At 37.2% G+C, this 16,232-nt stretch overlaps 1 protein-coding gene across 1 annotated transcript; it reads right to left on the bottom strand.

Moving 5' to 3' along the window:
* Positions 1-1,134: 1,134 nt before the first annotated feature.
* On the bottom strand, positions 1,135-15,867 carry LOC129534710 (zinc finger protein 479). Its single transcript, XM_055392667.2, has 4 exons — positions 15,717-15,867; positions 10,044-10,170; positions 9,471-9,566; positions 1,135-4,606 (listed from the first exon to the last, which is right to left on the bottom strand). The coding sequence occupies exons 1-4, from the start codon at positions 15,753-15,755 to the stop codon at positions 3,294-3,296; spliced, it is 1,575 nt and encodes a 524-aa protein (XP_055248642.1). The 5' UTR covers positions 15,756-15,867; the 3' UTR covers positions 1,135-3,293.
* Positions 15,868-16,232: the final 365 nt, after the last annotated feature.

Genomic DNA, 16,232 nt, shown 5'->3' on the forward strand with positions numbered 1-16,232 from the left:
TACCACCACGCCCAGCTAATTTTTTGTATTTTTAGTAGAGATGGGGTTTCACCATGTTGGCCAGGCTGGTCTTGAACTCCTGACCTCAAATTATCTGCCCCACTCAGCCTCACAAAGTGCTGAGATTACAGGCATGAGCCACAGTGCCTGGCTGATATATCTTTAGAGTAATATATTTGTATATATAACTCTATGTAAATCAAAACTAAAAGTCTGTTTTTGTTTGTCAGCAGAGAGGCCACATGTACAAAAAATATACAAAACAATTTTTTAAAAATATTTAATCAAGACTCAGAAATGTATATTAATTATACTCATGCAATTTTTATGACCATAAAATGACCCTATGGTTAGTAATAATTCAATTGTACATATTAAAATAAAACTGTATAATGAGCTTGTAATACAAAGGATAAATACGTGCTCGAGTTGAGGAATACCTCATATACGCTGCTGTGATAATTAACTAATGTATGCCTGTGTTAAAATATCTCATATATGCCATAAGTGTGTATGCACACTATCCACCCACAAAATTTTTTTAGAAATCTAAATAGGGTAAAAAAGAATACAAATTTGATCTATGAGAAAAAATTATTCTACTTATTTGCAGTTTAAACCACTGGCAGGACAGGCATGGTGACCCACGCTTGTAACCCCACCGATTTGGGGCACTGAGGCGGGTGGATCACCTGAGATCAGGAGTTAAAGACCAGCCTGGCCAACATGGTGAAACCCCATCTCTACTAAAAATACAAAAATTAGCCAGGCATGGTGGAATGTGCATGTAGTCCCTGCTACTTGGCAGACTGAAGGCAGGAGAATCGCTTGGACCCAGGAGGTAAAGTTTGCAGTGAGCCGACATCATGCCACTGCACTCCAGCCTAAGCAACAGAGCAAGACTCCATTTCAAAACAAACAAACAAACAAACAACACTGGCAAAAAAGAGATTACTAGAGATGTCATTCCCCTACATTAACAAATAGTACATTGTTGCCATCTTTTACTTAGAACCTTAAGTAAAATGGGACCCATTAAATCTGATGACAAATTAACACTTCATTCAAAGCACAATAGTTTTAACACATTAAAAACAACTTTGTTTAATGAAAAAATCAAGTTGACACATAATCTTTAAAAAATTTTTAAATTTATTGCATTTTATTACGTAAACGTACAACTGATAAAAAACAATCTCTCCTATCTCTGATGAAACAACTGATCAAATACTTTCACAAACAATGGGAAGAGTCAACATGACGGAATCTGAGACTTGAGTTACATTATTATTTGCTTTTCAGAAACTATTTTTTTATAGAAGAAAGAAGCATACCTCGAAGGTAATTATGAATCTCGAAAAAAACTACTTCTTTAACATGTATATGGTGTTACCTTTGGATCTCTTTTACACTCAACCCTCTGATTTAGTGTAATGTATGAAGTTTCAGTGCCTTCATTCTTTCTACTGTGACCCCTCAGATGTTTATATAGACTTAATTTTTGATTTAATGTTTTCCCCATTTACTGGTTCTGCAAAAATATTTAGTACAAACTGGTGTTTTCTAAGCTGTAGGTTTTGAAAAAATGTTTTTCACGTTCATTACATGTTTAGACTTTCTCTCTAACATAAATTCTCTAATGTTCAACAAAGTTTGAGCATCTTCTCAGATCTTTAAATTTTTCCTTTAATATAAAATGTGTACAATAAAATCTGTAATGGAAGGTATAGCAATCCTCTTTAAGTTTGTATGTTTGTCTTCAGAATAACTGGTCTTTAAAGGCCTATATTTTCCAAAAGGTCTTTTTACAGTAATCACATTTATAATTTTTTTTTTGAGACGGAGTCTTGCTCTGTCACCCAGGCTGTAGTGTAGTGGCTCTATCTCAGCTCACTGCAACCTCTGCCTCCCAGGTTCAAGCAATTCTCCTACCTCTGCCTGCCGAGTAGCTGGGATTACAGGTGCACGCCACCACACCCAGCTAGTTTTTCTATTTTTAGTAGAGATGGAGTTTCACCATGTTGGCCAGGCTGGTCTTGAACTCCTGACCTCATGATCCACCGACCTTGGCCTCCCAAAGTGCTGGAATTATAGGCATGAGCCAACACACCTGACCTATAATCCCTTTATTAAGTATAAACTTTCTGATATTGAGTACGATGTGACCTGATATTAATGGTTTTTCACATTCTTTGTATTTGTAGAATTTTTCTCTAGTATAAATGCTTTCCTGTACCATAAGGTGTGAGAATTTGTTAAAAGTTTTGCCACATTCTTCATATTTGTAGGAGTCTTCTTCAGTATAAACTATCTTACTTACCATAACGTGTGACTACCATTTAAAGTCCTTGCCACATTTAACACATTTCTAGAGTTTCTCACCAGTATGATTTCTCTTTTTTAGAAAAGTTTGAGGTGTGCTTAAATGCTCTGTCACATTTTTATGTAAGCAGAGTTTCTCTCCAGTATAAAATTTTTTAGTGAGTAAGCATGGAGAACCAGTTAAAGGGTTTGCCACATTTTTTTCTACAATTGCAGGGTTTCTCTCCAATATCAATTATCTTACATTTATTCAGGTTTGAGGACTTTTTAAAGACATTACCGTACTGCTTATTGCAGGGTTTCACTTCAGTATTAATTCTCTTATGTATAATAAGGGTTCAAGACTAGTTAACAGCTTTACCACATTCTTTGCTTTTGTAGAGTTTCTCTCTAGAATGAATGATCAGATATTATGTAAGGCCTGAGATGTGCTTAAAGGTTGTGTCACTTTTTTTATGTTTCTAGGGTCTCTGTAATATAAGTTCTCTTAGGCTTTGGGAGGCTGACAAAGGTGGATCACCTGAGGTCAGGAGTTCAAGACCAGCCTCGCCAACATGGTGAAACTCTATCTCTACTAAAAATACACAAATCAGCCAGTGTGGTGGCACACGCCTGTAATCCCAGCTACTCAGGAGGCTGAGGCAGGAGAATCGCTTGAACCCGGAAGGCAGAGGTTACAGTGAGCTGAGATCATGCCACTGCACTCCAGCCTGGGTGACACAGGGAGACTCCAACTCAAAAAAATTTTTTAAAAATACATTCTCTTAGGTTTATTAAGGTTTGAGGGTTGGTTAAAGGCTTTGTTACATTTTTTTACATTTATAAAATTCCTGTCCAATATGAATTCTCTTACGTTCAATTAAGGTTTGGAACTGGTTAAAGGCTTGGCCACATTCTCTACATTTGTAGTGTTTTTTTCCCAGTGTAAATTATTTTATGTATTATAAGGCCTGAGGGTGGACTTTGCCACATTATTCACATTTGTAGGGTTTCTCTCCAGTGTGAATTATCTTATGTTTAGCAAGACTTGAATGCCACTTAAAAGCTTGGTCACATTCTTCACATTTGTAGGGTTTCTCTCCAGTATGAATTCTCTTATGTTGCATAAGGGTTGAGGAGCAATTAAAGGCTTTGCCACATTCTTCACATGTGTAGGGTCTCTCTCCAGTGTGAATTCTCTTGTGGTCAGTGAGGGTTGAGGATAAGCTAAAGGCTTTGCCACATTCTTCACATGTGTAGGGTCTCTCTCCAGTGTGAATTCTCTTGTGGTCAGTGAGGGTTGAGGATAAGCTAAAGACTTTGCCACACTCTTCACATTTGTAGGGTCTCTCTCCAGTATGAATTCTCTTGTGGATAGTAAGTGCTGAGGAGCGCCTAAAGTCTTGGCCACATTCTTCACATGTGTAGGGTTTCTCTCCAGTATGAATTCTCTTATGTCTAGTAAGGTTCGAGGATAAGCTAAAGGCTTGGCCACATTCTTCACATGCATAGGGTTTCTCTCTAGTATGAATTCTCTTATGTCTAGTAAGGTTTGAGGACCAGCTAAAGGCTTTGCCACATTCCTCACACCTGCAGGGTTTCTCTCCAGTGTGAATTCTCTTGTGGTCAGTGAGGGTTGAGGATACGCTAAAGGCTTTGCCACATTCTTCACATTTGTAGGGTCTCTCTCCAGTATGAATTCTCTTGTGGTTAGTAAGTGCTGAGGAGCGCCTAAAGGCTTGGCCACATTCTTCACATGTGTAGGATTTCTCTCCAGTATGAGTTCTCTTATGTCTAGTAAGGTTCGCGGACCAGCTAAAGGCTTTGCCACATTCCTCACATCTATATGGTTTCTCTCCAGTATGAATTATTTTATGTGTAGTATGGTTTGAGGAGCAGTTAAAGGATTTGCCACATTCTTTGCATTTGTAGGACTTCTCCCTAGTATGAATTACCTGATGTTGATTTAGGTGTGAAAGCATGCAAAATGATTTGCCATATTTGTTACATTTGAAATGTTTCTTCCCAGTATATCTTGTTTTATCTCTATCGGAATTTGAAAATTTACCAAAGACTTTGACATATTTATGAGTCTGAAATATTTTGTTTTGGGTAGTGGACAAACATTGGTTAACTTCACTATAACCTCCTTTGTGCACCTCACATTCACCCACACTTTTACAGCATTTTTTAAATTGTAATTTCTCATGTCCACATTTTCCATATGTTCTTGGTATTACTTTTTGGAGTGAATCTTTGATGCCCTGCTCTGGCTGAAGGTCTTGGGTGAAATGGGAACGCGTAACTGAAAGACACAAAAAGCACAAGTTACTCCACTTTCTGGACTCATATAAATATATTCTACACATGAAATATATAAAATTACACAAGGTACATTAGCAAAATGCCATATCAAAATACCACAGGCCATAATTCCTTCATAGATGTATACATGTAACAAAATCATAGTGATCAAAATACCTTTGTTGGAAATTTATAAATAAAGTAAGTGTGTGCACCATGTGAGCACGATGTCCAGAGCCACATAGAGAGAAAAGAAAAGTCTGCTACATTTACCCAACACAGCCCTTCCTCATGCCCAGTAGAAGAACATAGTGCCTTTAATAACAGCTTTAAGTCTTCTGAGCGCAAAAGTGAATGTTACAACCGCAGAAAGACTGCAGTATGATGGGTAGAAGATAGGTGTAGAACGTAGTTACTGACCACTAAGAAGAAATATGAAGAAGTCTTTTAATGGAAAAATAAATACAAATTGCAGACAAAACACATCCTGAGAACATGTTTGTGAGAATCCCAGAATCTCTACCAAAGACAACTGGTGTCATGCTATGACAGGAAGGAGCTGCATTATAAAGATCATGAAAGGTAGTTTTATGTTAGTGTCTAAATCTCCAACAAAGATTACAATGTATATAAAACATGAGGACAACATGGTCCAATCAAAAAAATCAAAAATTTTGAAAAAGCAACTATAAAAATAAAGATGTAGATCTTGATTTTTAAAATTTAAGATAATCCATATTATGCTCAATGAGAAAAATGGAAAACCAGACACCTAAATAAAATAATAAAAATAAGAATACCAACAAAACTTGCAATAATAAAAATAAACAAGGTGGAGGTAAAAAAGAATAACTGAAAAAATTTAAAAGTAAGAAAAAAGTACGTAAAAAATGAAGAAGCTAAACAAACAAACTAGGATATACACAAAAAGACCCGCAACACAAATTTAAGCAAAGTTTCAAAAGTCACAAACCAGAAGATAATCTTGGGAGCTGCAAGATAAAAGTGAGGTATTATTTATAAGCATAGTCCTCTGAGACAACCAGTGAATTTGTAAACAGAAACCTTGCAGGTCAGAAAAGAACTGTGTAAAATGGTCAAAGGCTGAAAAAAATTTTCATGGTGAGGATAATAAAACCAGAAAAATGTACTACAACATAAAGAAAAATAAAACTCTTCCAGAATGAATAAATGCTGGAAAAGCACATAATCATTGTATGTGCCCTAAATAAAATGCTGAAAAGAGGTCTTTCCACTTAAAACAACATGATGAAAAATATATGTAATCATATGAAAATACATAACTTTCTGAAAAACATATGCATATACAAAAAGTAAAATTCTGTGGCATTATTGTGATGGTGCAGAAAATACTTTTAGTTATTCTTTAAAATTTGAAAAATATAAGCATAAAAATCATAAAACATAAAAAGATATAATTAGCAACATCAATAAGAAGTATAGGGTAGATATAATGAGGACAAATTTTTCTATGCAACTGAAGTCATTTTTTTTACCAGTTTAAAATATACTGTTGTAACATTTAAGATGTTTTACAGAATCTCCAATGTAGCACAAAGAAAAAATCTCTATAGACACACGAAAGCAAATGAGTCAATTACTAGCATGAGACAAAGATTGATATTATATAATGGTAAAATGAGTCCATTTACTAGGAATCTATAATTATTATGTCTATCTATATGTATATGCATATATAACATCAGGGCTTCAAAACATATAAAGCAAATATTGACAGAAATGAAGCAAGAAATAAAATAGCAACACAAAATTATAAACATTGACCTCCTTTTCAATAATAAATAAAAAATTTAAATAAAAGATCAATTAAAAAAACTGAAAACCTGAAGAATATTATATTGTGTATGAATTTATTTTGCATTGCTATAGAAAATAACCTCAGACTGGGTAATTCATAAAGAAAAAGATTTTTTGATTCACAGTTCAGTAGACTGTACAAGAAGTATATGCCAGCATCTGCTTCTGGTGAGGATATGAGGAAGCTTACAATTAATAGTGGAAGGCAAAGAAGAACCAAACATGTCACATGGTGAAAGATGATATGAGTGTGAGGTGGAGGAGCCAGGTTCCTTTAAGCAACCAGCTCTCATGTGAATTAATAGCGTGAGAACTCCATGATTGTACCAAGTCATTCACGAGGGATTTGTCTCCGTGATGCAAACAGCTCTCATTAGGCCCCACCTCCAACAGTGGAGATTACATTTCAACATGCCATTTGGAGGGCATCTACACCATATCACAAACCAAATAGGCTAAACAGACATGTACAGAACTCTCCAGTCAAAAGCAAGTGGATACACAATATTCTTATTTGCACCTGGTGCATTCTGTTAGAACACATAAGTCTTAGTAAATTTCAAAAGATCAGCCAGGTGCAGTGGCTCACAGGTGTAATCCCAGCAGTTTGGGAGGCCAAGGTGGAAGAATCACTTGGGGCAAGAAGTTTGATACTAGCCTTGGGAACACAGTGAGACCCTGTCTCTACAAATAATTCAAAATTAGCTGAGCATTGTGGGGTATGCCTCTAATGCCAGCCGCTCAGTAGGCCAAGGTGAAAGGATTACTTGAGTCCAAGAGGTTGAGGCTGCAGTGAGCCAAGATTGTGCTACTGCACTACAGTCTGGGAAAGAGAGTGAGAAACTCTGAGTCAAAAAAAGAAGAAGAAGAGCAAAATCATACAGTATATGTCTTCTAACCCAAACTGAATAAAACTAAAAAGAAAAAAAGTAATACTGGCAAATCAAAAATACATGGAAATAAACACACTCTTCACTGTATTCTTGCACAGGGTCAAATAATTTAAATTAATTTAATATTTTTTCTCAAGGGCCAACATATTTAAGTGATGACTTAATTTGTTAAGACCCACAGTGGTGAACAAATTTAATATAATCTGTGTCAAAATTCCAAAAGTATATTTATTCCTGAAATATTGTTTAAAATTTTTAAATTTTATTATGAACCAAATCTAGAGAAACACACATGAAAAACACAGAGGCACTATACTTCATAATTTCAAAACATAATAAAAAGCTGCAATAACAATAACTTTGTGGTAGTCACAAAAAGACAGATAAAGACATGATAGAACAAAATAGAAAGCCCAGCAATGAACTCTTCTGTGTATGACCAAATAATCTGCCTCAAGGTTGCCATGAGCAGACAATGGAGAAAATACAATCCCTTCAACAGATAATGTTGAAAACTGGACATCTACATTGAAAAAATGAAGTTGAATGGTTTAATTGCATCACATACAAAAAATATTTTAAACAAAGTACTTAGACTAAGAAAAACCTAATGAAACTCTTAGAAAAAAAGTATAGTGCAAAGACCTGACATTGGTCTTGGCACATTTTCTTAGATATGCCATCAAATGCATGCGCAACAAAGAGGAGAACAGAAAAATTTAATTGGGCTAAACTTCAAAATTTCTGCAATCAAATAAAACATTTAATAGAGTGACAGTGTCTCCCAAGAAATCGGTGACAATATTTGAAAATCACATGTGATAAGACTTAATATTGAGAATACATAAACTACTCCTAGAACTAGACAACAATAATTGAATTACTTGATTTAGAAATGGACAAATGAGCCAGGTGCGGTGGCTCACACGTGTGATCCCAGAACTTTGGGAGCCTGAGGTGGGCAGATCACCTGAGGTCAGGAATTCGAGACCAGCCTGACCAACATGGTGAAACCCATCCCTACTATAAATACAAAATTAGCTGGGTGTGGTGGCACATCCCTGATCCCAGCTACTCAGGAGGCTGAGGCAGGAGAATCATTTGAATCCAGGAGGCAGAGGTTGCTGTGAGCTGAAATTGCGCCATTGCTCTTGTTGCCTGGGAAACAAGAGTGAAACTCCATCTCAAAAAAGAAAGAAATGGAAAAACGATTAAACTAAATTTTAATAAAAAAGATATACAAATGGGAAGAAGCATTTGAAAGGTTGCACAAAATTAATAATTTATAGAAAAATGCAAAACATAATCACAATACAAAACAAAATCACCTTACATCAATTAGGATGGCCACTATAAATTTTTTTAAAACACCAACTGTTGATGATGTAAAGAAATTGAAACCTATGTAAGTTGTTTTTTATGAGAGAAAAGATACAGCCATCATAAAAACATCATAAGCGTTCTTTAAATAATCTAAAATGAAATTATTATATAATACAGCAATACCATTTATGAGTCTATATCTAAAATATGCAACACAGTAAAATGAAGGCATAAAAGGTATGCTGCTTGCATATCCCCCCACAGCAAGTGGGGGGATAACCAAGCCTCTAAATAAATAAATACATATAAAAAATTAAAAAATTTGTAAAAAATTTGTAAAAACTTTAAAATATATTTCAAGGCTATAGTAATAAAAACAGAATGGCATGTGCAGAAAAATGGATGACCACCAATGAAAGAGAAACTACTGTTCTCACACATTTTAGACATGATGCAAAAAAAAAATTTTAATGGTTTAGAGTTTTTCAAAAATATGCAGATATTAGTGTGTCCCCAAAAGCAATGGCAAAGCAGTCAGTTTGCGCAGTCCCTGATAACCTTTAAAGAAAACTTTGGCTCACACTGCGAACTTGAAGAAAGATTATTGAAGCAGAAGTGGAATCCTTAGAGACTTTAACAGCATGAGGCAGGAGGTATCCCTATGTGAGAGCAAAAGAAAAAAATGACTTGAGCTTCTCAGAAACTCTTTTCATCAAAGCACAGCTCCCCAGACCACATTTTAAGGACTGGCTGCCTCCTTGATTTGTGTACCTCTCATCTGTCTCATCTGCTTCATTCGCTCTCACCTACCTGGGTGTTTGGCTACCATCTCATTTCTCTTTATATTCTGGGACTCTTTATTTTGCTCCAGACAGGTGATCAAGTCTGGCTTAGAGACAGCAATACCTGTTTTATTAAGAAAAAAAGTAACATAGATCATGCTGAATTCTTTAATTACCAAATTAGTATTATGCTTAGAGGATATAATAGAAAATTCTAGAAAATTAATATTGATTCATAATAGAACTTTATAAATATTCAGAAAATATTTTAAATTTGTAGGTCCTTAATTTCACTACTCAGTACTACTGAATCAAAAATTGGTGGCAGCAACCGAATTCTAATGTGTGGGCAACGATCTTTTATGCCATGGCATTTTTGGAATTCCCACTAACCTAGAGCAAAAGATACATAAGCTCAGGAAAGGCAAAAGTTCTGGTCAAGATAAAACATCTTGAAGAATTTGTTCTACAGCAATGAATCCCCAAGATTTTCTTAAAATTGGAGATCTAAAATTCATTCATGCAAAGCAGAAATTACCAAAAACATCTTAGAAAAGAGAAAAGCAATATATCAGGAATTATGTATTGAAGTTATCCTCACCCAGGGAGACCAGGTTTCTGTAGTTCTCTAACATCACATCTCTATATAAATTCCGCTGAGCACAATCCAGGCATTGCCATTCCTCCAGAGAGAATTCTATAGCTATGTCTCTGAATGTCAACAGTCCCTGGAAAACAAACAAACAAACAAAACCACTCATGAACACACAAGCACTTACCACATGGCCATAGGCAGAGATTTTTATTTGACTCAAGTTAAAAAAGAGAGTAAAAAGAAGTGGTTCTCACTTACAAGAGTGATTAAAATTATTCAATAAGATAATTTTTAACACTGAAGTATTCTCTAACTCTGAGAAAAGAGGATAGCATAAGATCCACAATACCACTGTAGATTTGATACTTTTCTGGATGATACATTATAAAATTAAGGGCATCAACATGGACATGTCTTTTTCTTTTCTGTTTTTCTTTTCTTCTTTTTTTTGAGACCGAGTCTCACTCTGTTGCCCAGGCTGGAGTGCAGTGGTATGATCTTGGCTCAGCGCAACCTCCACCTCCCGGGTTCAATCCATTCTCCTGCCTCAGCCTCCTGAGTAGCTGGGACTACAGGCATGAGCCACCATGACTGGCTAATTTTTGTATTTTTAGTAGAGACGGGGTTTCTCCATGTGGACCTGGCAGGTCTTGCACTCCTCACCTCAGGTGATCCACCCACCTCAGCCTCCCAAAGTGCTGGAATGGTAGGCATGAGCCACTGCGCCTGGCCGGACATGTCTATTTTTGAGTGCTATATTTACATCATATAGAATAAGTTGTGTATATTTCTCAGATAGAAGAGTCATAATGAATTGGAAGATACCTCTCAAGTCTTAGTATGTGCAATAACTAAAGATCTTGTGAGATTTTGTTTCAGGAGATTTCAGAGGAAGTCTGAATTTCTGAATTTTTAGCAAGCTCACCAATGTTTCTAGCCTATGAAGAATATTTTGTCAAATATCCAGTAAATGGCAGAGTTTGGGGTTTTCCCAGTTTCTCTCACCTGTAAATAAAGATAAGAGCCTTCATTTTTAAAAGACAAATATAAGCAAAAGTCATCTAAAAGGAAAGGACAGCTTCCAGATTAAATGCAACGGTTTATGCACTTCAGCTAGTAAATCTCCTAAGTGTCCTTAATAATTAAGAGAATAAGAATTAACTCTAGAGTGGAAAAAAATGTCATAGAGATCTTGAACCAAGTGAATAAAATTGTTATCAACTTTATTAGGACACATTTTTATTATGTGCTGATGCACACACGACACAACATCACTGCTGTGGCATTTCTCCCCTCTCAGAAAAGTAAATTATAATCTACATTTGATTTTATTTTATATATATATATTTTTTTTTTTGAGACAGAGTCTCGCTGTGTCACCCAGGCTGGAGTGCAGTGGTGCCATCTCATCTCACTGCAACCTCAACTTCCTGAGTTCAAGCAATTCTCCTGCCTCAACCTCCCAAGTAGCTGGGATTACAGGTACATGCACCATGCCTGGCTAATTTTTGTATTTTTTTTTAGTAGAGATGGTGTTCCACCATGTTGGTCAGGCTGGCCTTGAACTCCTGACCTCAAGTGATCTGCCTGCCTCGGCCTCCCAATGTGCTGGCATTACAAGCCAAAGCCATTGCGCCTGGCCTAAATTTAATCATAAAGAAACATCAGTTTTATGCAAAGTTGAAGGTGCAGATAACTTCCCTGTTCTGTAATTTTTATTAGTAATTTTAAGGAGTCTTTCCTTAGCACCCCGGAAAGCAAGTATCTCCTAACAGTTTTTTCAGAACTTTCTGTATAATAAATGCCACCCTGTTTAAATGAGCATTTTCTAAACGCTGTTCTGCATGGAACTAATAGAGCACACAGATGAAACCTCAATATAACATGTTTCACTTTTCACTAATCTCCAAAGACAACGGTGTTTCCCCAATAGAAATCTTGAGTATCCACACCTTCTAATGTTCAACAGCTACAATGGGAACATTTTATATATCGTAGGTCATAAATTTGTGGTAAGAATTCTGCATGATATACAAGAATCCAAGATGAAGAGAAATGTATAGAATGCTATGGCATAGAGAAAACAAATATTTTTTTCAGAACCCCTTGACTATCATAAAAATCACAAAAAATAGTTGAAACAAACTCATTAGGGATCAACAGCACAAGTAGAGAAGTAAAAATTTGCAAGTTCTGAACACAAGGCATTCCAAAAGGCGGAGTGGACACTGCGGTTGATCTGAGACATGCTCACCTGAGAAAAAGTGATTTTTTTCTTTTCCTCCTCTTTCTCTGAAATGTATTTTCAGATAAGATGCTCTGGACATATCAAACCTGCATCTTGAGAATATGACTTTAAAGTGCAACCTATTCACCTGCTACCACCACACACACCCACGGGCGGAAGACAGAGACTTGCAGAAAACATTCACCCATTTTTGTTGTTTATAACTGAAAAGATTTAAGAGCAATGAGAGAACAATGAGCTTCTCCACAGCTATTAAAATATAAGTTTCTTTGTCCCTGCCCTCCCCTATCAGAAATCAGCAATTTTCTTTAGAGTAATGGGAACATGAACCGCACTGACCTCTTCCTATCAAACTGAAACAGGGCAGGCAGTGCAGCCTTCCTTTGATGCAAAGGTTGAACTAAACTATCCTGAAAGTATCTTGAACCCCTCAAGTTTATAAATCACTTGGTAATCTTGGCCCCGCTCTATGCAACGTGATTCTGCAGGATCCAAAAGGGTCCAGGAATGGGCTTTTACAACAAGTCCCCTGTAAATGCTGATTGTGCTTTCCCAGACACATTATTAGCATTAGCAAGAGAAAGCAGGCACAGCAGAGTCCCTTACACACACCACATTTGTCACAATACTAATACTTCTGCTACAAATAAAAACAACCAATTTCCACCCTGAAATGCTATATTTTTGTTGGCTTTTTTAAGTTTACAGGGACAACAGAAGACAGCAACGTCTGAGTGAATCTGCACCTGGGAAACCTGTACACATGTACTAATAAAACGTTTATTAAGCAGGTACTGTGTGCTCAGGAGCATGTCACAGAACACTGCGCTGGGAATAACACATTTTGTGATTTAATTTTCATAGCACCCTGGGAGTTGGTACTAAGTGCTGAATAATTTTTAGCATTTAGATTAAGAGCACAGCATTTTTATTTCTTCTTATCTTTCTCATTAATTTTAAAAAGAAAATGTATAGAATAATTCAATACAAAAAAAATGTGAAAGGATGCAATTACATAAAAATGGAATAATCAGCTTCCAAATGGCTATTTTGGAAATGATGAAATTAAGGCAGAAATAAAATTTTTGAAACTAATTACAACCGAAATACAACATACCAGAATCTCAGGGTTAGAGCTAAGGCAGTGTTAAGAATAAAATGCATATCACTAAACATCCACATCAAAAAGTTAGAAAGATCCCAATTTAAAAATCTAATGTTACAATTAAAAGAATTTCAAAAGTAAGAGCAAACCAACCTCAGAGCTCACAAAAGTCAAGAAATAACCAAAATCAGAGCCGAAATGAAGAAGTTTGAGACATAAATAACTATAAAAAGTTCAATGGGCCACGCATGTGCTGTGGCTCGCTCCTGTAATCCCAGCACTTTGGGAGGCCAGGGCGGGAAGATCACGAGTTCAGGAGTTTGAGACCAGCCTAGCCAACATGGTGAAAGCCCGTCTCTACTAAAAACACAAAAATTAGCTGGCCGTGGTGGCACATGCTTGTAATCCCAACTACTCGGGAGGCTGAGGCAGGAGAATTGCTTGAAACTGGAAGGCAGAGGTTGCAGTGAGCTGAGACCGCACCACTGCACTCCAGCCTGCGTGTAAGAGTGAAACTCTGTCTTAAAAAAAAAAATTCAAAGGAACCAGAAGTTGATTCTGTGTAAACATAATAAGATAGATAAAACACTAGACTAATGGGAAAAAAAGAAATAATTCAAATAAAAACAATTAGAATAAAAAGTAAAAACAAAAACAAAAACAAAAACAGATGCTTGTGAGGTTGTGGAGAAATTGAATGCTTATATGCTGCTGGTGAAAGTATAAATTTATTTAACCATTGAGAAAAGCAGCTTGGCATTTTTTCAAAAACCTGAAAACAGAATTACCATTCCCAATCCCGCAATTGGGAATATACGCAGTGAATGTAAGTTTTTCTACCATGAACACACATGCACGCATATGTTTCTTACAGCACGATTCACAATAGCAAAAACAAGAAATAATCCTGTATGTCTTCAATGGTAGACTGGATAAAGAAAATGTGGTATGTAAACACCATGAAATAGGATGCAACTATAAGAAAGAACAACATCATGTCCTTTGCAGCAACGTCGATGGAACTACAGACCGTTATTTTTAGAAAACTAGTGCAGGAACAGAAAATAAAAAACTGTATGTTGTCACTTATAAGTGGGAGCAAAATAATGAGAACACGTGGACACAAATAAGAGAACAACAGACACTGAGGCTCAGTTCAGGGTAGAGGATCAGAGGATGAAGAAAATCAGAAAACAAATCTGTTGGGTACTATGCTTAGTACCTGAGTGATAAAATAATCTGTACACAAAAACTTCATGATATGATTTTACCTATACAACAAACCTGCACATGTACCCCTGAACCTAAAATAAAAGGTAAAAAAAAAAAAAAAAAAAAAAATCGGCTGGGTGCGGTGGCTCACACCTGTAACCCCAGCCCATTGGGAGGCTGAGGCAGGCAGATCACCTGAGGCCAAAAGTTGGAGACCAACCTGGCCAACATGGTGAAATCCCGTCTCTACTACAAATACAAAAATTAGTTGGGCCTGGTGGCACACACCTGTAATTCCAGCCACTCGGGAGGCTAAGGCAGGACAATTACTTGAACCTGGGAGGCGGAGGTTGTAATGAAGTGAGATCGCACCACGGCACTCCAGCCTGGAGGACAGAACGAGACTCCCTCTCAAAAAAAAAAAAAAAAGCATTTCTTGGAAATTACTATTTGAAGAAAATATTCAGGCCTAGGCAACCACAGACTGCCAATTAATCTCTGATGACATAACCAAGAAATTTTTACCTGGATCTCACAAATAAACTACATAACTGTACCAAACCAATTATTGAATCTGGTTTGCTTCGTCATGAAACTTATAACAGACTTTTCTTTAAGTCTCTCCCATGGATCACAACCCACAAACCATAGCTGGGCCCTCTATGATTCTTGAGTCACACTTTGATCAGATTCTCATTTTTAGAGTGACTCCCATACATCTCTAAAAGGAAAAATGAGGAACTAAGGACCCCAGGACCACAGCTCTTTCCACTCATGAATCTTGCACCCTGAGTCAGGATTCTCCCCTGATGACTTTCCCATCCCTGTACAATCTGGGTGAGATGAGGCGCTGGGAGTGCAGAGCAAACCAGAGAGGCCTCCAGTCCAGGGTAAAGCCACTTCAGAGGAAAACGACAGAAATCCCAGGGTCCCAGGCACTGGCCCAGGCACCATCTTGCGGCTGGAGGGGACGAGAGCCGAGCTGGGCCAAAGACGATTTGGGTCATCAGGCTCTGGAGCTGACTGCGAGAAAGTCTGGGACCTGCTACAGTCACTTTCTGCCGGTTCCAACCAGCCCCCACCTCTCTCTCACGATGACAGACCCAGCACTCACCATTTCCCGGCTTCCAGGGGGTCCCGGTCTTTTAGCCATAAATCTGCAGATACCTGCAGGACACAAGGACACATAGGCTTGGCCTCTAGGAGCAGAGGACACAGAGCAGTGAAGAGAAGAACTGCAGCTCTGGACGCAGAAAAACACAAAGGACCCGCAAAATTACGGAAGTAGCCTGTTCTTTCCAGCTGCATGCCTGATTGGACAGTTTCTAGACCACGGCTCCTGATTGGATAAGGTTTCAGGCCCCACCCTTCATGCCCTGAGTGAGGGAATATTTGATCAGACACTGGGCTGAGCGAAGCAAAAATTACAGCCTAGGCTGCGGCCTTCACAGGCAGGGCTTCTTCCTTGATCTGAGCCAGGCCAACTTCAGAGGATATTTGCATTTAACCTTGTGTATAATGTCATACGCATTTATAAATGATATATAATATTTATTCATAAATTGAAATAATGACAATTATTTTAAAATTTAGGATTTTATGCCCTTCCTTGCTGCGGATCCTTTGCAGT

Source organism: Gorilla gorilla, chromosome 6 (assembly GCF_029281585.2).
Source record: "Gorilla gorilla gorilla isolate KB3781 chromosome 6, NHGRI_mGorGor1-v2.1_pri, whole genome shotgun sequence".
NCBI classification, from domain to species: domain Eukaryota; kingdom Metazoa; phylum Chordata; class Mammalia; order Primates; family Hominidae; genus Gorilla; species Gorilla gorilla.

Excerpts from the sequence above, each read along its gene's own strand:
- LOC129534710 (XM_055392667.2), bottom strand. The coding sequence starts at position 15,755 with ATGGCTAAAAGACCGGGACCCCCTGGAAGCCGGGAAATG. Across the intron at positions 9,567-10,043 it reads CAGAAACCTGGTCTCCCTGG|GTATTGCTGTCTCTAAGCCA; the intron begins GTGAGGATAACT and ends TTAATAAAACAG. Across the intron at positions 4,607-9,470 it reads GATGGTAGCCAAACACCCAG|TTACGCGTTCCCATTTCACC; the intron begins GTAGGTGAGAGC and ends TGTGTCTTTCAG.